Source organism: Camelus ferus, chromosome 35 (genome assembly GCF_009834535.1).
Source record: "Camelus ferus isolate YT-003-E chromosome 35, BCGSAC_Cfer_1.0, whole genome shotgun sequence".
Taxonomy (NCBI): Eukaryota; Metazoa; Chordata; class Mammalia; order Artiodactyla; family Camelidae; genus Camelus; species Camelus ferus.
In genome coordinates, this window is record NC_045730.1 from 17,408,280 (window position 1) to 17,433,545 (window position 25,266).

The 25,266-nt window shown below is 36.7% G+C and overlaps 1 protein-coding gene across 1 annotated transcript in view; it reads left to right on the forward strand.

The window, feature by feature from the left end:
• The window catches only part of WAC (WW domain containing adaptor with coiled-coil), a 74,401-nt gene that overhangs the window by 37,185 nt on the left and 11,950 nt on the right, over positions 1-25,266 (forward strand). Inside the window, 4 exon segments of the mRNA XM_032473845.1 lie at positions 6,177-6,283; positions 12,223-12,338; positions 12,888-13,000; positions 17,242-17,550. Of these exon segments, the coding sequence (XP_032329736.1) occupies positions 6,177-6,283; positions 12,223-12,338; positions 12,888-13,000; positions 17,242-17,550 (645 nt within the window).

Genomic DNA, 25,266 nt, shown 5'->3' on the forward strand with positions numbered 1-25,266 from the left:
ACATCTCCGTTTCATGTCTGCCTTGGGTTCATATTCTGGGCAGGAGAACTTGGCTCACTTTTTAGGTTGATCAGGTTGCAAGCATAAATGTAACATCCCCTTTTCCGCCCCCTTCAAAAAAAACAAAACAAAACAAAACCAAGTAATTCTCAGTAGTATCTCATTCTTAGAAGTCTTCCTTGAAAACTTGCTTCATCAGTCTTAACTTTAATTTCTTAAGGTTGATTTAAAAATATATTACTTAAAACCAGTTTTATCACACTTACCCACAAATTGTACTTTCTCAAAGAGGTATTTTCTTTTTCCTTCAAGTAGCAAGCCTCCTTCTTGATAATGTACAGAAAGCGTAAAGGGCACCAGACCACGGAAGCAGCTTTTGCATCTGTTACTTTGTTGTGCCAGACAGCATCTATGAGACTACTGAGCAGCAGCATAGATCTTACTTGTCTTTATGTACTTGAGTCATCTCTGGAGTTAGCTTTGAAAAGTCTGAGTTCAGGTTTTATGAATGGCTCTATTTTTCTTGGATATGTTACCATCTACACATCACTTACTGTTTCAGCCGCAGACTGTACACTGTATTACTAATTTAAAAAGTACTACTGTTCTTATCCCGAAATGTACAAATTCATCATCGGATAGGATATAAAAGTTTATGTGAGTTTTTAAGGTAAAATAGGCGATTTCAAAGAAAATACAAATAGGTGATTTCAAAGAAAATCTGTAAGATTTTCAGATATGGTGATGAAAAATCATAACCACAGTCATTGATTACTCTGACCTTGCTTTTCTGTTTACATGTTAACTTTAGTTTGGAAAGAACTACTTTGAGAAATTAAAGGCCTCAGTGAGATACCCTGCCCCCTCCCCAAATGCTTTGGAAGGTAATATAAATTGTAGCTTTTTAAGTAGAGAATTAGCCTGTTCAGGTTGTCACAGTCATGTTATGCAGAAGCAAGTAAGCCCTGCCTTCAGTTCTAAGTGCATCCCTCTGGCTGGAATCTAAGGATCTGTTGTCTACTTTATCATGCTTCCTGTTTTGCTTAGTTTAAGAATGTCAGTTTATTCTTAGTCTTTCACTAAAATATGTGTCTTAATCTTGCTTCTCACGCCTTTTAAGTTACTGTCACTAGTTTTGCTATGTTCTAGATACATCTGTTTCATAGAATGTGGAATCTAGTTCCTATTCATAAAGCTTCTGTTTCTGAAAATGACTTCTTAACAACTGATTCAGTTTTCTCTTGATTTTAAAGTCTTAGGCTAGTGTGCCTTGATACTTAAGATTTTTAATTATTAGGCTATGCCCTCTGAAAACACACATAGTAGACCTAAAGGTTACCTGATAACATCTATCAGGCTGGTAGAAGACATCACTTTCAGAGGTTAAGAGCTTAATTAATTGAGTGCTTGCTAACTTTTGAATTTTCATTGATATGAAGAATGACACTAAAGTGAAGTCTGTGTCTTTACCTCATGAGAGAGCAATAGACCTCATTTCTAATACACATCACGCTTACAGGGTACTCTCCTGTCATATCTTTGACAAATCTTTAGTGTGGCACTTTCATTTTATAGACTTACATCTTGCTCAAGAGTGTATGCAAATAAACGTCAGGACGTCTAACCCAGGCTTCTTAATGGATTACTCTGAGGATCATTTCAGTCAATGAGACGGGCCTTTTCTTTATTATTGCCAACAAAATTATGGATATTTCCATAGAAATCTCAACTTGTACTTTATAAATATGGTATTCTAGTAGTCCATATCAGTAGCTCCCTTTCTTTGTATTTTTCTGTAAAGCTGATTTTTAAAAACAGTGTTACGAGTTTCATCTGAAAGGTGCAAATTTTGGCATGGATCTGAGAGGAGTATTAATTTTTCTTTGTATCTAAGTGTGTTGGGGTCCTCAGACCACCCCCTACATTTGGTGATTCTCTTAAGAGGAGTCACAGGACCCAATGTATAGTCATTATCACGGCTGTAACTTAACCGGGAAAGAATACCAGGTACAGTCGGCAGCGGCAGAGGGCCTCTGGGGCGAGGTCTCGAGGACACCAGGTACAGGCCGCTGAGAGTCTTGCCCCAGTAGTCACACAGCACACGCTTTGTTCCTCCAGCGGTGAATTGTAACGCTTGTGAAATGCTGTCTACCAGGGAAGCTATTAGAGATTTAAGTACCCAAGATTTTAAGTGGATTTGAATTCTTAAGTAGGCACCTCTGCCTAGTTTGTACCAAAAAGTATGGATTCTCAGTAGGAAAGCAAGTGTTCAACATAAACCATATTGTCTGCACAAACTGCTTTGGCACAGTGAGCCACTCTTACCAGTTTTTGTTGTGCGAACCCTCCTGAACAGTAACTGTGCCAGCCAAGGATTACTTGTGCAAGCAGGCTTTGCTCAGGCAGTCACAGGCCTGCCGTGTTAACTTCCTTGCACACTGAGCTTTTCCTGATTTCTTCTGGATGGTGTTTATTCTTACCATGTTTACTGAAGAATTTATTACTACTGTATTAAAAACATGTTTAGGGTGTTCTACATAAATACATACCATCCAGCAAGATAAATTTAAAAGCAAACAGATGAAGAAACCAGGCATCTCAGATAGCAGCTTTGTTGGGAAATTTCCTCTCTCGTGTCACCTACATTTTGCTAGGTGCTTAGTAACCCTGTTTTGTCATATCATTAGCTTTATTGGGTCTCTGAATCTGCTTCTGGTGTCCCCTACAGGATGGATCCTATCCAAGGTTAAATCCTGGTCACTGCCGTCCCCCTTGCCATGCTGTCATTTTACTCTGAACTCATACTCCTTGTTTATTACGTGCATGGCAAAGGCAAGAGTACCCTCGCTTTCACCTCTAATGGAAGAGACCTCCAGCTCCTCTTCTGAATTCTCTGCTGACCATTTCCACTTGGATGTATAAAACCTTACACTCATCGTCTGTCCTGGTTCACCTTTCTCATCCACTTACAGGCATAGCTTGGAGAGATTGCAGGTTGGTCCCAGATCATTGCAATGAAGTGAATATTGATTGCAGTAGAGCAAGACCCAAGTTTCTTAGTTTTCCAGTGCACATGAAATCTCTTCACACTATATGTAGTCTGTTAAGTATGCGATAGCATTATGCCTAAAACACTGTACATACTGTAATTTTAAAATATTTTATTTCTAAAAAAAATAGCTGATCATTTGAGCCTTCAGGAGCCCTAATCTTTTTGCTGGTGGAAAGTCTTGCCTCGATGTTGCCGGCTGCTGACTGATCAGGGTGCTGAAGGTCGGATTGGCTACGGCAGTTTCTTAAAACAAGACAACAAGGAAGTTTGCTGCACTGGTTGGCTCTTCTTTCACAAACCATTTTTCTGTAGTAGCTTGCAGTGCTGTCTGATAGCATTTTACCCACAGTAAAACTTCTTTCAGAATTGGAATCATTTCTCTCAAACCCTGCTGCTGCCTTATCAGCTGAGTTTATGTGATATTCTGAATCCTTTGTTGTCATTTCAACAGTCTTCACAGCATCTTCACCAGGAGTAGCTTCCATCTCAGGAAACCTCTTTACTCATTTATGAGAAGCAGCTCCTCATCTATTAGTTTTACCATGGGTTTTCAGTGGTTTAGTCCCATCTTCAGGCTCCTGGTTCTCTTGCTGTGTCCACCACACCTGCACTTACTTCCTCTTCTGAAGTCTTAGACCCCTCAAAGTCACCCCTGAGTGTTGGAATCAACTTCTTCCAAACTCCTGTTAATGTTGGTATTTTGATCTCTTCCCATGAATCACAAGTGTTCTTAATGGCACCTAGAATGGTGAATCCTTCTCAGAAGGTTTTCAGTTCCCTTGACTGAGATCCATCAGAGGACACACTGTGTATGGCAGCTGTAAGCCTTATGAAGTGTATTTCTTAAAGATCTGAAAAGTTGACGCTGTTCTTCGATCCATGGGCTACAGAATAGACGTTGTATTAACAGACATGAAGACAACAGTCATCTTGTACATATATCTTCATCAGAGCTCTTGGGTGACCAGGTATATTGTCAGTGAGCTGTAATATTTTGAAAGGAATCTTTTTTCTTAGCAGTAGGCGTCAGTGGTGAGCTTTAAAAAATACTCAGTAAATCATGTTGTAAAGAGATATGCTGTCATCCAGACTTTGTTGTTTCGTTTTGAGAGCATAGGCAGAGTAGATTTAGCATCATTCTTAAGGGCCCTAGGATTTTCAGAATGGTGAATGAACATTGGCTTCAACTTCAAGTCACCAGCTGCATTAGCCCCTGAGAGAGTCAGCCTGTCTTTGGAAGCTTTGGCTTCCCCTCTCTCTGAAAGTGGCGGAAGGCTGCTTCCCCTGCATTGACAGTCTGTCGTCAGTGAGCACCTTTGTGAATGAGCCCAGCCGGATCCCCTGGGGAACCTGCTGCAGCTCCTGTGTCAGCTCTGGCTGTTTCGTGTCATGAGGACATTCTCTTTCCTTAAACCTCGTGAACCAGCCTCTGCTCACTTGAGGCTTGTCTTCCACAGTTTCCTCACTTCTCTCAGCCTTCATAGAAATGAAGAGAGTTAGGGGCTTCCTCTGAATCAGGCTTTGGCTTAGGGCAGTGTTGTTGCGGGTTTGTCTTCTGTCCAGCTCACTGGAACCTTCTTCGTGTCAGCAGTAAGGTGGTTTTGCTTGCTTACCGTCTGTGTGTTCACTGGAGTAGCGCTTTTCATTTTTCTTCGAGAACTTTTCCTTTGCATTCACAACTTGGCTAACTGCAGGAGACCTACCTTTCTGCCTACATGCCTTCCTCACGAAGCTTAATCATTTCTAGCCTTTTGTTTAAAATGAGAATCATGCAACTCTTCCTTTCCCTTGAGCACTTAGAGTAGGGTTATTGTAAGGTTATTAATTGGCCTGATTTCACTATTGCATCTCTTGGAAGAGGAAGGCCCGAGGAGAGGGAGAGAGATGGTAGAGCCATGGAACACACGCGTGCATCAGTTACACGTACTGTCTTACACGGCTGTGATTTGTAGCGCCTCTGAACAGTTACATTAGTAAATCAAAGATCACTCACCAAAGATCGCTAGAACAAATACAATAATAATGAAAAAGGTTGAAATATTGGAAGAATTATCAAAATATGACAGACACAAAGTGAGCAAATGCTGTTGAAAAAAATGGCATCAGTAGACTTGCTTAACTCAAGGTTGCCACAGACCTTCAATTGATAAACTCTTAACTGAAGTGCAGTAAAGCAAAGCCCAATAAAACAGAAGTAGGCCTGCAGTTTTTCCTGTTGATTAAAATAGTTAATTCTTGCTCATTTCTACTGTGACAGCTGTGGTTCTGACTGCTAATTAATGCCCGGGATCACCGTACCATCTAAATTGCTCTTCCCACTGTTGGTTTGTGTTCATTGTAGTGTAGCCTCCATACCACTGGCCAGCTCATTTTTGGGGGGTGGAAATGGAGTGGGGAGTTGAATTCTGCTACCTTCATGCTTAAAAATAAATACATAGAATGAAATTCAAATAACTAATAATTAGACTCTTGTGGTGGACCTTCTTGTATCATTAATGAAGTCTGGATTTTTGTATCTTGTCTTTTCTTAAGACAATAAAAACTATCATCTCTGGTCTCTGAGATGTGTAGATCACTCGTAAAACTTATGAGTTACTTTTAAGCAATTTCTAGAAAAGTTGGTCTTGTTAGGAGGTTTAATGTCACCTTCATAATCTTGAGAGCAAGCACCTTCCCTGAATCTTCTTGAAAATCTGACAGTTTTTGTTGAAATCTGGCAAAATTGTTCAAAAAAAAAAAAATCAAGTTGTGGAAACTAAGTTGAAAAATAATTGCTAAAATGTACTGGATAGTTGTGACTTAGTTTTCAGTTGAATTTTTTTGCCTTTTCTCTGTGTACGTTGTGTTTGTATTTCTCTAATAAAAATATATATATTTTTTAAACCTGACGTTGCCAGAAATGGTAAGGATGAGGGTTTGCTCATCTGTATATAAATAACATCGTTCCGTAGGCCATCAGCCGTGTATTTAGTGTGTGTTCTTTAAGCCATGTCTAGTGTATGTTCTTTAGGCTCACAAATACTTTTGTAGGAATGTGTATATATTCTTTTTCTTAGTAAAAGGTGAAAGATTTATTTGAACTTGTGTATGACTTATAATTTACTTTGCTTTTTATTTTTTTAAGGGACCAGTTACTCTCCACAAGAAAATTCACACAACCACAGTGCTCTTCATAGTTCAAATTCACATTCTTCTAATCCAAGCAATAATCCAAGCAAAACTTCAGATGCAGTAAGTATCCAAACATCCCTGATTGTTTTTTTGGAATATATTGCAAAAAACAATTTTTAATCAAAGTTGATCATTTCTTAAGGCTGGCTCATTAGTTCAAATGCATTATTAGTAGAACTGATAGTCAGAAGATGCCATCTTGTGATTATCAGCATTCCTGCATAGAACAAAATTTACCAGTGTGATAGTTGAGATATAAAGAACTTCAGATTGTGAAATTTGTGGTTTAACTTAAACAGTGCATGTTAATGTTGGTTTGGGAGCACGCAAGGGGGCCCTTCCAGCTTGGATGACGAAAGTATTAAAGTATATGTGATGCTAGCCAGCGGATTGAATATAACTCACCCAGTTGAAGAGGTCTGGAACTGTGTAGCCTAGAAAGGAATAGCACCTGCAAAGTGAAGCAGCATCGTGTGCTGGGAGAGTGTGGATTTTGAAAGTGAAAGAATGGCAGCAGCTCAGGTTACAGAGATAAGTGGGGCCAGATCAGAGTTCCGTAGCTTCCCGGGGAGTATGAATTTTATATAAAGACGGGAGAGCTACTGAAGGATATAATTGGTCAAGTGCCATATCTGTAATTTAAGAAACATAGGAGGGCAGTGTGGAAAACAGGAAGGAAGAGCACCAGAAGGCTGTAGAAGTGTAGGTTGAATCCAGCAGATACTGCCTTGGTTATTTGGGTGATCATCTTACCTTAGTCAGTATTGAAAGGCCTTTGGGATTTGTTATTTTTTGTCCCTTGTTGAGTCATTGTGGGTAGTACATTTCCATAGAAAATTGAGACATTGGTGATTTTCATAAAAATGAATTAGAATAGTTTCAAATATTGTATTAATGAGGGTTCATTTAGGAAAACAGAAATCATACTAGTTACTTTAGCACAGAGAGTTTCAAATACAGAATTGATTAAGCAGATATATTAACGGGTATTGTGGACTGAAAAAATGGGAAGAAACATTGAGGTAACACATGTATAGTGATGACCCCTGAGGTCTGGGGAGCAGAAGGAAGAGGTCGGGGTTATCAGAACCTAATAGCTCAGAAGAGAAGCCCTGCAGAGTTGGTGATAGTACCTCTAGAGGTTTGATGAAATAAGCTGGTTCTGATTCTGGGTGGAGAGCTAGAAATTGGAATCAGCTGTGGCTGCAAGGCTTCTCTTTTCTCCTGCCTCTTAGTCTTCCTCTAATGACCAGTATTGGCAGATTTTAACAGGAAGCCAGCTGGCTAAATAGAATATGATTTGCATTATCCCAGCAACACAGAACAGAGAGAGTATAGAAGAGTGGCGTTGAGACTGAGCAGCTTGATAAACCTTCACAGGTGTTATCATCACACTATTCGATGCTAAATTGTGTTCACTAAGACCTAAACTCAGAATTTTACAGTGAGCATCTCTATTTGTATGAAAAATAGCCCCATTAATTTAACAAAGTAGCACTTAATCACTGCAAATTCAGATTTGATATTTGCTATTAGGACAGAGGCAGGCCATGTGGACATTGTTTTGAAGAAAAAATTCCTTATTCAAGTAAAACAGTTTCTGATTATTTTGATTTTCAAGAAATGGATCAACATAATAAAATCGGAAAGAATGAATAATAGCCATCAGATAAAGCTTGAAAGATCCAAATTCTAAAGGGTGTCAGGGGATTTCACCATGTGAAGAGAATCTGAAGATGGATTAAATGTTATGTGTTTTCAGAATCAAGGTTACCCTTTATGTAGATTTCAACTCTAGGTATATAATTAACCTTCAAATAGTGATCTTTTTCATTATAATGTACCCAGTGGGCATGACATTTTTACAAACTGTAAATTTAATCTTACCAAGATGTTGGGTTTTGAACATTTCTGAAGGTTATTTATAAACTGACTTATTCTTTGTTTTAAAATCACTTCTAATGGAAGTTTTTGAGTAGTAGAGTAAAACAAAATATTTTTATCATGAAAAAAGAGATGAGTATTAGGTAACTCAGGTCAACGCATCTTAAAAACCAGGTTAAAATGGAATACAGTTTTTTTAAGTGGATTTTAATTTTCTCTTTGTGCTTTTGAAGTTTTAAATCTGTCTGAAAATCAGCAGTATTATTTGGAGTTCTGTACACAGACATTGGGTTATATGGATGATTTACATTTATCAAGTTAACTGTTGAAAGTCAAGTTGAAATTACCTTATTTTTTCTGTAGTAGATTAAGACATTCATATGTAGTTCCCTGCTAAGTTCTGTGGTGAACATTCATTGTGTGTTTAACACAGAACCTAGTTCATGGTAAATATCGAGGCCTTGTTGAATTTAGATATTTAGCCTTGTTGAATGCCTCCTCTTTCTGAATCTAAATCATGATAGGACTTAGAGACACCAGATAGGCTGCTTTAGATTATGTTATGCATATTTGTGATTTTAAGAGACCTCTTTATTCAAAGAAGCTCTTTATTTAGAAAAATGTTTTTATTTCCATTTAAAGACATGTTAATTAGAATCTTCCCTTGTAAGTACTGTTTACCAATTTATATTTGCTGGAAGTGCTTTAAATTCAGTCCTAGATTACTTTGCATTTATACTCCAACTCCTCTTGTTATTAAATATCTTCCAGAGGTTTTGAGACTCTTAGGATCTATTCTCTGTAACCAACCAATCTTACTTGAAGATACTCTGCTTAGTCAGAGAACTCTTAGAACTCCACAGAATTCTTTGTTACAGTGAATTCCATCTTTGTTGTTATTAAATGAACTATTCTTTATTAACAGTTCTTAATTAAATTCTGAGATTAACACTTTGTTTTTCATAGTTTAACTTTGAGAAGAAGTGTTGGGACTCTATTTTGGAGAGAAAGTAAATAGGAAGATGCTTTTTAATTTAAGAGAAGAAACCAGCATCATTCTAAGAGTCATAAAAGACATTTTGAATTGGAAGAGCAGACTGGTACTTCAGTAACTATTTATGCCGTTTTAGAGAGCCATTGTCATACTTTCTAGCCTCAATACCTCTCTAGTCATAAAAATTGAGAGCTTTTGTTTATGTGGACTCTATCATCAATGTTTACCATATTAAAACTGAAAACTGAAGGGGGAGGTATAGCTCAAGTAGTAGAGTGCATGCTTAGCATACACAAGGTCCTGGGTTCAATCCCCGGTAATTCCTCTAAAAAAAAAAAAGGAAACCTAATTACCTCCCTGCCCCCCAAAATGAAAATAAAATAAAACAAAAATTTTAAATTAAAACCCAAATTTGGGAAAAAATAATTTATTAAAAAATCATAAAGCTATTACATGTCGACATAGGTAATAATTTTATTAAACTTTCTGAAAAAGAAATAGACATCGAACATCTTTTTAATGCCTGCCTTTAATGGGAGAAGATGCCTAGAATTTCATAGCTGTTACACATTCAATCTTTCGGATCTCTTCTGTGGCCTCTGGGAAAACTCCACTGTGTTCTTGTGATGGACTGAGGAGGAAAAAGGCAAAATTGTCTTAGTATTATTATGAAAATAGTTTTGATTCTGTGAATGATCTCAGGGTCCCTCAGGGGTTCCTGGATGGCATTTATTGAACCTTAGAGCGCATGTTGGCAACTATAACAAGCCTAATTTAGAAAACTTGAAATGTTTGCAGGCCTTTTGTTTAATTCTTAATTTTAGATACTCTTTCTTTAAAGTCAAGAAACCTGAGAATCTAATATATAACATGGTAACATGGTTGATAACACTGTCTTGTTTAATTGAAATTTGCTGAGAGAGTAGAACTTAAATGTTCTCACAAAAAAGAAAACTGAGGTGACAGAGACGGTTGTGTTAATTAACTGGATGAGCAGATCCCTTTCACAGTGTATAGATCCCACATCATCACTGTGTGCTTGGGAGTAATAGCTCGGTGGTAAGGTGCATGCTGAGCACACACAAGGTTCTGGGTTCAATCCCCAATACCTCCATTAAGAATAGTAATAATAATAAAATAAAAAGTTTTAAGAAGATCATTACTGTGTGCACTTTAAATATCTTACAGTTTTGTCAGTTATCCCTCAGTAAAGCAGAGAAAAATGCAATGGGAAAAAAATTTAACACCTGCTGTTGAATATCAGCATTTTAAAAGTTATCCTGTGAAAGTTTCTTTTTTTCCTTAACTCTTTTCCTTTTGAGGATAGAGGTAGGGTGGAGAAGATAAAGTTGTTACTAGTATGTGGTTGTAAGGCTGTACTCTGGAGCACATTTTGTTAAGTAAGACATTAATTTGTCCTAACCTAGAATTCGGTAGACCCCATGATCTTCAAGGTTCTGGTCTGTGAACTTTTAACTGACCTGGAGGTTGTGCCAGAATGAAAGTTAACTGTCATGAAAGACACTGTTTAATTGAGCTGTGGTGTGTGTTTGTGTTTTAAAGCAAGACCTTTGGCTAGGGGAGCCGTGTGTTGATAGATACTCTGATGCAAGCTCCTTGTCTCCTCTAGGGCAGGGTTCACACAACCATCACTTTGAAGAGCACTGGTTTGGAGCACTCTGATCTACTCTGGTGTCTTCTGTCCACCTGCCTCAGATCTCCTTCTGCCTCTTCAGACCAAAGTAGTGATCCTGTGTAATCACTTGCCCAACAAACCAAATCTTCTAGATACATCCATAGAGGGGCTCAGCTTGCATAACAAGGAATAGGGGGTGGTTGGTGGTGAATAACCTTTTGAATTTGGCTTTTTGTGATTGGGTTCTTGTAGTTTGGTGAAGCCTCCTTCTGGAAGCTAGAGGAATTGAGAATTAACTCTCCACCAATTTTTTCTTTTGGAAAAAGAAGGTTTGGAAGCACAGGGCTGATTTCCGTTATCTTCATTATTTTGAAACATAAACCTGAGAGCAGAGTTTCTCATTCAACTATCCTCAATATTATTATGACATTCCCCCAAATTGGTGCTGATTTAATGCAAATAATAGATACCTGGAAATCTGGGGTTTGATCATTTTCTTCTACCATTAATTAGTTTTGTGACCTATGGACAACTAGTAAGTTCTCTCAGGGCGTTCCTGCGTGGTAAGATTAAAGCTGAGTTGGCAGTGCATCAGAGTTCCTTTCCTCAAGCTTTAAGATCGTGTCCCTGTGCACCATGGTGAACCCAGAAGAAGGATGGGCTGCCAGAGGATATCCTTATTTCATTTTAATCTCAAACCTCCTTTGAAAAAAGGGAAATTTATCTAGACGTATGCTTGGGGTTCTACCAGATTTCTTGGAGCTGGTGCAGGCACTTAAACATTATATTTACTGAGATTAGTTCCATGAGAATTGGGCCTTTCTGATTTCATTGTAATTTTACAGTGCCCTGTAAAATTCCCAGCAAGAAACTGTACCTGAGAACTTTTGGAAGCTAGACCAGTTTTAGTTACGGGAGAATGAGTGAAACTGCTGATCCAGTGTATTATGTGAGACAAGATTTAGTTAATACTTGACCATCTCATGGATTTTTGAAGGTGAAACAAGTTCATAACTTTTAATTAGCTTTGTGTTTACATTAAAGTTTTCCTGTGTGCTTGTTTTTCTTTTCTTTTTAACTGAGTAACAGTGAATACATGCAGGTTGTTGTCGGTTACACTATACGTGATTACTGTCGTGCCTTAAAGATGCGCTCTCATTCCATCAAACCAGTCAGCAGTTACAACTGTGATCATGGGGAGCTTCTGTAATGTTTTTCTGAAGTCAGGATGACATTAACTTCACATCTGTCTTCCTGTGTCTAATAAACTACTCATTAATATTTTATGAGGTTTTCCATTGTTATCCTTGAAGGTTTTCATAGACTTAAGTTCTCCCGAGATGTATATGCAGGTAATTAGATCTTTCTTCAGGGCACCTCTAAGTCTTTTTCCATATCTATGCTTTGAAAACCATTGACATTCTTGATATTTCATATCAAGTGATGGTATTAACATTTTCTAATTTCTAAAAATGTATTTTTAAGCCTTATGATTCTGCAGATGACTGGTCTGAGCATATTAGCTCTTCTGGGAAAAAATACTACTACAATTGTCGAACAGAAGTTTCACAATGGGAAAAACCAAAAGAGTGGCTTGAAAGGTATTTGCTCTTAATCTAATTGAACAGAATTTCTTTTGATTCTACATTTGGATTCTGCTTAACATTCTAATAAGTTTAAGTATTTTAGTGTGATGCTCATCACTCCTCTTTAATTGCAGTAGTTGACCCATTGTCTTTGTTTTCCATAATTTCCCTTTACCTTAAAAAACAAAAAAACTAGGACAGATAAGCAACTGTCCAGAAGGGCCTTGTGAACAGTCAGTATATTTAATTAAAAACTTTATATTGATCTACACTTATACATCTTACAGTTTGTACTTTATAATTCTTGTAGGAATATTTTTCCTTCATACATGTAGAATTATTATTAGGGTTTGGGTTGCAGGGTTAATGGTATATAAGTAATTGGTATAATACTGCCACCAGTGGGAAACATTAATGTTGTTTGCTGTATCCTATGTTCCACACCAGTTAAATGATACTGCTTTTATTTTCCATATACCATTTTTTTGAGTATTTGGCCAGAAGTGTTAAATGTAAATTCATTGCCCTTGTTGTAATTTTTATGGGTTTATTTTTTATTTTTAGAGAACAGAGACAAAAAGAAGCAAACAAGATGGCAGTTAATAGCTTCCCAAAAGATCGGGATTACAGAAGAGAGGTGATGCAAGCAACAGCCACTAGTGGGTTTGCCAGCGGAAGTAAGTGTTAATTTTTTCTTTGAACCAGTATAATGTTTGATTCATTTACTCTACGTATTTATGCGCATAGCCATTTATATATGTAAACTAAAATAAATAGAAGCAAAAGTTTCTATCACGTTGGATCTGTCCTCTTAACCTACGTTATTTTATTTCTTGAAAAGGGAAAGGGAGAGTACACAGTATGAATAGTACACAGGTATGTAGTCATGACTACATAAAATGGCTGTAATGCCACTGAGTTGGTTAAAAAATAAAATTTCATGTTGTGGATTGACTTCTTTTTAAAATAGCCCCCTCCTTACCCCCAGTTAAACTGGACACTGCAAAACTCCCTGGGTTTCAATCTAATAATTGAAGCACAGATATATACAGAAAGTGACATAAAGTACCTGTTGGTGTTTTGTGTTACCAGTGAGAAACTTATTTATCCTTCTGTTTGGAAGTGGATTTCACCATGATCATAGATCTGTGTATTATCTCCACCCTGTGGGCATACCTTAATGTTCTTTTGTGGTCAGATTTTGTTCAAGTGGGGCAATATGGGTAGCATACATTTATTTTTTAATTCAAGTAAAATTTAAACTTTGAAGATTTCACTAAACATTCTAGTCCCAGTGGCTTCCCTTGCTCAGCATAAAATTTAAATGCCACTTAGAGTTCTTAGACTATCAATTTTGAAATTTTGAGAATTTGATGATGTGTTTTGGGAATTCTTAGACTTAACTGTTTGAACTCTCCTTCTGTAGCTCAGAACAAAGAAGTAGAAGATATACTTGGTACCAGCAGAGGATACTGAATTTTTGATAGGAAAAATTAGTTCTGCAGGACTGAAAGTTTCAAATGTATTCCTTGGAACATTTTACTTTTTATATTAGTGAAATTGTACTTAATTCTTAGGAAATAATAATGATTTAAAGTATCAAAGTTAGGAAGTTAAGAATATTATATTTTGAGAAAGAAGACTTGGGTTGTAAGTTACTGTGCCTTTGGCAAATAACTAAAAAAATGAGAGATTTTCCTTTCCAGGTTTAAAAAAAAAAAAAAGTACCCAGCTTGTGGCCCTCCTGAACAAATTGTGGGTATCAAGAGTGACTAAATGGGTGTAAAAGTAATATTTTTAGTTATTAGATCAGACCTCTCTACATAGTGGCTGATGATTCCCAGAGAGGAAAAATTGTAGAGGCTAGTATGTACATTCTTTCCAAAATAACCTATCATTTAAGTCACTCGTCCTCTCTTGGAGTAATTAGGGATCTGATGGAAATGTCAATGGAAGTGAAAATACTGTTTTTGTCTGTTTAATAAACCATCTTTAAGGAAATAAAATCAGAGTTGTGTTTTTAAATTATCTGCGTGCATTTTTTTTTCTTTCAGAAGCGAAATCATTTCCCCCCCCTTTATGATTTCAGAAGTCAGGCATGTTATTAAAAGTAGAGGGGGAAGTATTTTCATCTCTGACTCAGGAGCACTTGGGAACATACACTTTTTTCTAGCTACATATAAATGTGTATAAAAGTTACGTATGTATGTATTTTACACCAAAAATCAGATTATCTTACTGTATTTAACCTTTTGTGTTCAATAATATTTCAAGGATATGTTTCCTTGTCATTTTATAATTCAACATTTGTTATATCATTGCATGGTGTTCCATTTTTTGAATGTGCCCTCATTTAAAAATAATCCTCTATCCATGGATACTGGGGTGGTTTTTAGCTTTTTCCTGCTGTAAACGGTGCTGTTACTCCTCTCTTTGCTCACTTATCTGATTACTTCCTTAGCTAATAAATTCCTGAAAGTGTAAATGAAGAGTCAGTGTCTGTGTTTGTGTTGAAATGTAATCATATATTATTACACTGTTTAAGTAATGTTGGAGAAAGGGCTTTAGCTGTAGCTGTATGGCTGCTGCTTTTAACTGGTCAGCTAAGCTGTATTTAGTGTGGTAGTAACGGTCAGTAAGCCATTTAAGTGCTTAACTCTGTCTATCCAGAAAATGCTGGCAGAGTTTTCCCTTATATGTCCAGTACATTGTGGTCGTGTAGGTTAGGGCTTAAAGCTTTCCTAACAGCCGATAAAGGAAGTATGTCTGTGTATGTGTGGAGGGGATGATTGGGAAGATATTATATATAAAGAGATAAAGGTAGAAAAACTTTGAGTGTTTTTGTGTGTTTGAGGTTTTTTTGGGGGGTGGGCAATGCAGCAAATAATTCATCCACAATATGACATTGAAATTGTATGGATAAATTTTAAATTTGATATTACTGGGCTGCTGTAATTGTGCTGAAATAATTGTACTGTTGATGATTTTTATTATCTTTAATCTGTGCCCCAGAGTGATTGCTCTATCGTTAGAAAAGCTTTAACTTGTGGTCCCTCAAGAGTGACACTAATGACAGTCTGGGTTAGTTAATTCTAGTGGGATTCTGTCCTGTGCTGTAGGATGTCGAGCACCATACCTGGCCTCTACGTACAGATCCCAGTAGCACACCCCTCCGCTCCCCAGTTGTGACAACCAGAAATGTCTCCAGACACTTGCTAAATGTTCTTGTTGTAAGGGGTGTGCAAATACTCACTGCTTTTGTTCACTGTATTCTGTCTCCAGTTGTGAGTAATAGAAGCTGTTGCGACTGTAGCTTCTCATTTGCTGTAATGCTCCTGCCGATTATTTTTTCCCCAAGGCTTGCACACGCTAGGAGTGTCTTTAATTTTCATCTGAACGCATTTACTTGATACATTTTGGCTGTAGTCATACAGAACTGGAAGGGAGTTTTCTTGGTGAGGAAATAAAAGTGCTAGGTAATGAAGTGACAGAGTTGGTGGATTGGGGGATTAGTATTGTTATCTATCTGTCCCTAAAAACTTCTATTGTGATAGTATTCCCTTTAGGAAGAAACTCTAGAAGAAATTTTTTTTTTCCAGTTTTATGTGCATGCAGGTTGATAGTTTAGTGGTAAGTTAGTATCACGTGGCACGTGTTTGTAACTGCTGTGATAGCTCAGCCTGTGTGTTCATTTTCTGTTAAGATAACATGTTCATTGTTTGTAGCACTGAATTTCATTAATTAAGTCATTAAGTCAAAAGAGGCCTTGTTTTGATTTGACTGAAAATTTTCAGCAGTACCCACCCAGTACCTTTCGTTTGGATGTAACATGTAGAAGTTGTGCATTGATGACTTGAAAACTGACTTGCAGTTTAAGCAATTGTCCTTCTTTGTGCTGTCATGGTCTCTAGACTTGGAGGAACCAGGAATTGGAATAAACGACACAGTATTCAACAGGGAGGGCATCCTCTGGTAATACTGCCATTATGTATCATATGCCTAAGATCTTAAGATGTTTTTCTCCTTGGAAGTTGCTTGAATCCTTTAGTTACTGATAAGACTATTTAATTTAGGCTAAAGATTTTTTTTGATAACTATAAATTTTGTTACTGTGATTGTTGAAATTTTCCTTCTCTTGTACTCTTTGCGTAAGCAAAAGTACTTTTGAATTTAAAATATTTTTGTGGCTTTAGATTGGAAGAGGATCTGTTTTTAATATAACTGATGATACCAGGTAGATTTTTCTGACTTTGCTGCAAATGTAGGGCTTCTGTTTTCAGATGGCATTATCTATAACTTGATTTTATAGCTAACCTCTGGTATTTGTTAGCATTATTAAAAATTTGAATTGATTTACTTATTGAATGCGGAGTTCCTTGTAAGTTTAGCCATCCCGAAGTAAGGTCATTTAAGCCCTTGTAGCAACTACTTCAGAGCCCACTAATTAGCTACTTTAGTATTTAAAAAAGTCAGGCTAATAAAGCTGTTTCTTTGCAGTTGAACCACTGTGGGTCAATTATTAGAACCGAGATCCGTATTTTAAAAGAATGGACCATCTACTTTTTCTAGTTAAAAAAAATTTTTTTTTGAGTAAAATGTTATAACTCCATATATTGATCTTTTAAAAAATGTTTCATTTGAACTATCGTGTGGTTCTAAAGAATCCCCCCAAACTAAGTAGCCCATTTGAAATCTGAGTATAGATTAATATTTATAGTTGAGCTAAAATTCATCTTCCAATATTTAGATATTTATATGCTAGCAGTAAAACTGCAGACACTAACTGGGCTTGCAGTTTTATAAAAAGATACAAGTATGTTGCTAAATTAGCTGATGTTAAAGACAGGATTCTAACGTAATCTTTTTTCTTCCCCCTTCCGTCATTCCAACATCTCTTTTTCCGAACTCTGAACTAAAGTGGAAGACAAGCATTCCAGTGATGCCAGTAGTTTGCTCCCACAGAATATTTTGTCTCAAACAAGCAGACACAATGACAGAGACTACAGACTGCCAAGAGCAGAGACTCACAGTAGTTCTACGCCAGTACAGCACCCCATCAAACCAGTGGTTCATCCAACTGCTACCCCAAGCACTGTTCCTTCTAGTCCATTTACGCTACAGTCTGATCACCAGCCAAAGAAATCATTTGATGCTAATGGAGCATCTACTTTATCAAAACTGCCTACACCCACATCTTCTGTCCCTGCACAGAAAACAGAAAGAAAAGGTATGCCTTGTTACTAGATGCTGCACGTTGAACTGTAGTTTCTGAGTTTCTGATGATATTACATTATTTCCGTTAGCTTAAATAAGACTCTTACTTATAAATTCTTTTTAAAAGCCTTTCAGAATGTTACTGCATAGATTTAGATCTAGAATTAGCCATATTTAGTTTTTTCTTTTAATTTTTAATTTTGAAGCCTCAGAACTGTTTTTTTGCCTTTGACACTTTGAAGTCAAGTGCTTAATAATATAACAGTAATGGTTTAAATAACTTATTAAATGACTATCCCATCATGTTTGTATAAGGTAATTTTTGGTTTTTGTGATAATTGTCTTAATGGTTTAGTTTAGAAAATTGTCTCAATTTTCTATTAAAAATTAATATGAACGGAGACATTTTAAAACTTGTTATTTCCACATAACATGCAACTGTTGGTTTCAGTTTGTGAATTAGAAAATTGAGTTATGGACCACAAGATAAGGAGTCTTTATGTCTGAATTAGGACTTGAGTCTGAAGAGCAGAAGTTAAACACAATTTGGGTTACAAAATTTATCCTGCTTTGTGCTAATAACCATAGAATGTTTAAAAATGTTAAAAGAAAAATTGTGACAACAACTACTTCAGAGATGAAGCTGGGTGATGGGAGAAGTGTATTTGCATAGACTACTCCCAGTCTCAGACTTACACTGTTTTAAGAAACTAGAGAAATCAAAAGGCAATAAATAAATACATTTTTATATACCCATTAGCAGACTAATTAGCAAAGTAGCATCAGTAAATATTGAGGAATTTTATGTCCTCTGGGTTTTAGGAGATGTTTCATGGACCTGATGAGTCCTTAAATTTTGGGGCTATTGTCTGACTAGTTCATATTGATTTAATTTGTTGACAGAGGATTTTTTTTTTTTTTTTTTTTTTTTGCTTCTAATTTCCTCTCCTTTTATGCATGTCATTTGAATTTCCCCGATGGCAGTTGTTACACATTAGTAAACCATATTTTTATCATATAGTGCAGGTTATCCCAAATGTCAAAGTCCTCAAAGATGGTTTGTGTCAAAATTCATATGTACAAGTCATCTTTACCATGATGCAGAATTAAATTTACAAAAGAGAATACTTGAGAGAGAAAATGCATTGTTAGTGTAGTAGTACTTTCTAAAGGGTGTTACGGTTTTTCAGTTCTGCTAATTTTGATTATTTGGTTACAGAAAAATTTATTTTAAAAAGCCATGTCAGTTTCAAAAACATTCTTCAGCCTTTTAAAAGGTCTTTGGTCTTTATCTCATTTCACCTCTTGCTCATTTAACAAACGCCTTTTAGCTCTTACCTCCTTTCTGGAGTCTTCCTCCCTAACCTCTGGGATGCTGCTGCTCTTCTGTTTTCCTGGTTCTCGTCTCTTCCTGCCCTTCAGATAGCAGTAGAGTTCAGTCTTCACTGTGTTTTGTTCCTTTTTCTTGCTCAGCGTGTTCTCTTTTGCTGGACAGTGATTCTTGTGACTACCTTGTCTACATAAGTGACTCCCAAATCTTTATTTCTGTCTCACATGTATCTGTTTCCCTCTCTAAGCAATTTGGTATTTTGTTACATCTCCCTAGAGTACAGTGTGTCCTTTCCCCACAGTTCTTAGGTTCTCAGTGACAACACTGTCCCCATAATTCTTCCATGCTCTTCAGCATTCTTGGCCACCTACGTCTCCCCATCCATCAGCAAACCTTGGTTTCTTCCTCATCAGTCTTACTTGTGTGTATCCTTTCTCTTGTTACTGAGACTCAGGCCATCTCTCTTGAAACACTCTTGTGATTACTGCTCCGCTGCCTTCCAGCCAGTCTGTCCCCTTAGTGCGGAATCATAATGAAATTAAGATGTGATTGTTATATTTCCTTGCTTAAAATTTTCTCATGGGTTTCTGTTGTCCATTGACACTTGACAGTCTAGTTGCAGTCAGTCTTACTAGCTTGATATTTCACCCTTAACATTCCCAATAATTCATCTGCTGCCAATTTGTACATTTTTTAGGTCATGTTATGCTCTTTCATTTTTTTAGCCTTTGCTGAAAAGGACATATTCTTTCCTCCATTCCCATCCTGTTGAACTCAGTACTCTTTAAGACTCAGCTTTGATCTCTTGAGTTCTCAGTGTCAGTTAACCTCTCCTAATCTGTGTTTCTCAAACACTTGTGTTTGTCTGTTGTAGTACTTACCACTTGATAATTTTAGTTCCTTCAGTTAGACTATCCTGTATAGTGTTAGACATTGTATTTATTGCATTTGGTACTTTGTTCATATCCCCCACCCCCTTGCAAGCTTGAAGCACCGTTCCTGACAGACTCCACATAATTAAAAATTAACTGTGTACCAGGTTTGATGCAAAGTGTTTTGCATACATTTTCAGTTTATTCCTTAAAACAAGATTGTGAAGGCAAGTATTGTCTATTAGATATGACTAGCCTGAACATTGCTAAAGCTTGAACACATGGTTTAAGATGGAGCTTCTCCAAAATCCATGTTCTATCCATAAAACTGTACACAATGAAAGACGGCACATATCATGGGGTGATTCAAGTCTAAATTCTGCAAAGTATGTTTGCTGGTCACAAACTTTATGTGAAAATTTTATATATAATAATTTTAAACTTACAGGAAGAAACTCTGTTACCTTAGAATTACCTTATGTATATATATGGGAAATAGTAAGCATTTCCCCTTACATGTGAATTGAAGTTAAGTAAATTGTATAACAATTTGGATCTTTTCAGATTGTTTTCCAGTTAGTCTAAATTTGTGAATCATCCATTAATTTAAAATACATTTTTTTCATCAGTGGAGAATCTGTATTTAAATTAAGCTGCCTATTGACTCTTCTTATCAACATAGTGATTTCCTTGTTGGCTTTTCCTTCAATAATTTATATTAAGAGGTTGATGGTTCAAATAAGAGAGGTCTCTTGGTCTAAAGTGCTGATAGTAGCTAAGCTGCGCTTAAGGATCTCAGCAGTATGATGCTGTGTTAAATAATGCAAGAGCAGGATGTTCGTCTTAACCACTGCTTTATTCCTGGTACTTTACAAATAACAGGCAGTCAGTAAGTAATTGTCATTAGTGGATAAATAACTGAAAGAATGATAACGAGTGTGTTGAGGATTGGAGAAGCACCTGCATTGGTCATGGTTTAAAAAATATATTTGGAGAAAAAGAAGAATGTTACATGTGTTGTGCATCTAATTAAAGGATAGCAGCAATAGATTTATGTCTGTTTGATGCCAGTTTGTCTTTTGATGAAAGGAACCTAAGGTCAGTCAGTCTGGGCTTGCTTGAGGGACAGAAGTGTGGAGAAGCTATGGCGCTCTGTGGTCTTGGAGGAGATAGTCCTGATGTTAGTAAGGCTGAAACAAGGGTGTTAGGTACCTCCTTTCACATTTATATCTGTTTGTTATGGTAGCATTTGAACATCTGTTGGCAAGATTTCTTCCTTGGACAGCTGTATAACAAAGTACAGAGAAACTGATGTGCTAGAAAATAAAAATCTAAAACTGGTTTTTGTCAGTTGCCACCTCATTGACCATTCTAAACTGGTTCTCACTCTGCCCTCTTTTCCAGATTTGGGAAATGACAGAATAGACAGGAGATGTGGGTCCTTGTTTTTTGCTTTGGCCAAATAAGTGCCAGAGTTAGAAGAGTTAAATGACTTTAAGTTTCTTATTTAATATTTAAGAGTTATGATTTATTAGCATAAGTTACTTTGAAAAGTAAATCAAGTAGCCACAGAAGCAGGCCTGTCAGTGACCTCAGGCCAGGGCTCAGAAAATTAGCATGCCTAAAGCGTCACTTAGTTACGTGCGGGTTTTAAAGTCTTAATCTAATGGGAGGGAGGATTAGTCACTCACATGAGGTATGAGTTCCTCACTTGGAACAAACTTCCTTTTTGTGTTTTGATGGCATTTGTAGCCGGGGTGGAATATAAGTGAACCTGAAGACTTTCCCATGTGTGTTGAGACAGTAGCGGTGGTCTGTTATAGCCCACGTAGAAGCTGGCTGTAAGTGGGCCGCATTCAGTCCTCTGCTGCTTTAAAACTACTTTTAGGATTACTCAACATTCATGTACAGTTAGACCAATTGGCCGTAAAGGTACTCAAATATTTGTTGACTAACTGAAAACATTAGTGGAGGAATTGAGTCTGATTTGGTCAATTACACTTCAACTTAATAAAGATGGCGTTTTGAACAGTGGGGCACGGGGAATACTGATGAAAGAACATTAGAAAATATTGTTTATAACTTGAGGAGTGAGGAGGACTTTTTTAATCAGGACCAAAACACATTGCCTTTAAAAAAAAAAAAAAACAAGGTTGGCAAATCTGGCCGCCTAAGACATTTAAAACTTCTGTATGACAGATACAGTAAACAAAGGTTGAAAAATACATCAAATTGGGAGAAAGCATTTGCAACATACATAAATAATAGTGTATTAAGGGTACATTAAGAATTCATCAAAGCAATATGAAAAAGACAATCCAGTAGAAAAATGAGCAAAGGATGTGAACAGGCAGTTACAGAAGAGGAATTTCACATTGCCAGCCTTGCCTTAAAACAGTTAGAAAAATTAACTCAAAATGGAACGAAGGCCTTAACTTAGGAGCTAGAAACTAGAAAACTCGAAAAAGAGCTAAAAAATAAAACAAGTGAAAATCTTCATGACATTGGATTTGTTTAGTGATTTCTTCGATGTGACACCAAAAGCACAGGTAACAGAAGAAAAAAATGAATTGGACTTCATCAAAATTGAGAACTTCGGTGCATCCAAGGACACTCTAGAGTGAAGAGACAACCCATGAATGGGAAGAAATATTTCTGTGATAATCTGATAAGGGATTAATATCCAGACTATACAGAGTCCTGTATATAACTCCACAACAAAATGAGACAGCCAAGTTCAAAAATGAGCAATGGAATTGAATAGACGTTTTTCCAGAGAACGCATTCTCATGGCAAATAAGCACATGAAAAGGTGTTGAACGCCACTAGTCATCAAATCAGAACCACAGTTGAAATATCACTCCACACTTAGTAGGATGACTATTATTTAAAAAAAAAAAAAACAAAAAAGTGTTTTTGAGGCCATGGAGAAATTGGAACCCTTGCACGTTGCTGGTAGGAATGTGAAATAACACAGCTGCTGTGGAACACTTTGGCAGTTCCTCAAAAAGTGAAGCATAAAATTAACCATAGAATCCAGCAGTTCCATGCCTAAGTATATAGTCAAAAGAATTAAAAGCCAGAGAATCAAACAAGTATTTATATACCAGTGTTCACAGCAGCACTATTCACAGTAGCCAAATGGCGGAAACAGTCCCCATGTCCAGCAGCAGATAAAGAATAAAGTGTGGTACATATCATGCAGCAGTACTCAGCCTTAGAAAGGAACGATGTTCTGATACGTGCTGCAGCGTGGGTGGGGCTTGAAAATTTTATGCTAAGTGAAACAAAAGTTATGCTAAGTGACATAGAAGGACAAATAGTGTACAATTCCACTTACAGGAGGTACCTAGAATGAGCCAATTCAGAGACGCAAACTAGTGCTTACTGAGGGGCTTGGGAGATGGGGAGCTATTGTTTAATAATGCGATGGAGAGTTTCTGTTTGGAAAGATGAGAAAGTTCTGGAGGTGGATGGTGGTGATGGTTGAATGTACTTACTGCTACTGAACTGTACACCAGTGGTCAAAATGGTAAATTTTATATATTTTACAATTCAAAAGAAAGACTACTGAGACAGTACTGAAAATTAAAATGAGGTTTGTTTTTGCTCTTAAGGTTAGTGACAGTTTCCAGTGGAATGCAGAGCAGCACGGTTGGTAGGAAGGTGTAAGCTGGTTATTGCAGAGCTTGCTCCAGTGAGATCTGTTGTGTTTTTAAATAGGCTTATGCTTTGTATGTGTTAGCATGAAGGTTTTCCCAGGTAAAAAAGCAAGTTGCAAAAATATAACTTCTTTATGTTATGGAACATCAAAGCTGTATTTACTTTTAAGTACATTTTAAATGCATAGGAAAAGTTCTAGACACATGATTTAAAAGCATGAATTATAAAATAAATAAAATGAAAGCCCTAGATTCCATACCAGGTGTTGTCACTTGGCTGTCTTAGGGTTGTTCTTTTTTTTTTTTTTTCTTTTCCTACTACACTTGTATATTTTGTTTTCCTTTCTGATTTCTCCATGGGCCTTCCTGTGTTAGGTCACTAGTACAAAATGGAACAAGCAGGCTACTGATACTGTTGCATCAGTGCTTTGAGCATTTTTCACATGTCCTGTTGGCAGTGTTATTACAGCAACTGTCAGAACACTGTAGGAAATTAATGTTTAGAAATGCAATGAGTACCGTTTACTCTGAAAGTGCAGTATCTTTTTAGATCTTACTGCAGGTGAGGAGGAGTCATTTGGTGTACAGAAAAGTGTAGGTCAGAAATTTTTGACTTTGGTTTATGCTGTCTTGGGTATTTGGAAAGGTTGCCTATAATTAGAAGAGGTGAGTGGTATTAAGTCCTGAAAAATTAGTTTATAGTAACATTTCTATGAGAGGTCTAGTCTTTGGTAGGTTACTCCCCCTACTGGTTAAAATTGAAAATACAAATGAATAATTCATAATTACAAGCATAAAGGGAGAGAAAAGGGTTTTATCAAAGTTAATAAACACAATTTAAATTAAAACTGGAAGATAACATACTTGATGCCTTAAAAGAACTGGTTAGAGATCTGTGAGTCATGGAAATGTCAGGTAGGAAAGTGACTTGGTTCAGTTCAGTTTAAAATTCCTCAGGAAGAGATCACCAGATCTCCTTTAAAAATCATAGGTGCACACACACAAAGTAACTAGAGCTAAAGTTACACAGCGTTTTTTTTTTGTTTGTTTGTTTGTTTGCCAAAAACTGAAAAAATACGCTTTAAAGTGACCTAGGTTTCTTGAATGCTCGGGAAAGTTTGCACTTAAAAGAGTGAGACTAGAGGCTGATACTAAAAAAGCAAAAGAGCCTTTTGAAATGGCTTTGTAATGCAAAACACTACATCAGTCCTCTTACTCAAATTTATTGTCTTTATTTTCAAAGATCCAGATTTTGCTTTTGAGTTTATTTTATTCTCTTAAACACCTCAGACATTTACAGACAAAATCTGAGTTTAAATAATTCTTTATCTGATTGGATCAGACTTAAGAATTGAATGATCACATTCTCCTAAACATATCAAACCTTTTGAGAGAGAAAGTCTAGCCTTTAGAGATGTTACTTGCTCCAGGTCCCCATAAGTATTAAGTAGTATCAGCTGGTTTCCTTACTGTTCATCACTCTCCTCTCACAAAACTGCCAAAGAAGCCTATCATCAGGGTGAATAAGCAGATTTATTTGCATTGTTGTTTTATTTCTTTATGGTGATACGTGTTAGTGTTCTGTTATGGAGTGCTTTCCTTTTCTTGAATTTAAAGGGCAACACTGAACAATTTTCAAGCCTGTGTTAGTTTTTTAAATCTCTGGATAGATTTAGCAGCACCAAAACAAATTTGAAAACAAGTTAAACTTTCTCCAACTCCTGTCATTAAAGACAGAAAACCACAGTAAAAGTAACAAAAGGGTCATTTCAGAGGGATAAAAGTACTAATTTAATTGTTCCTGCAGGGGGCTGTTTCATTCTAAACATCATTAAGATGCCCCTAAACCGTTTATTCCCTAAACT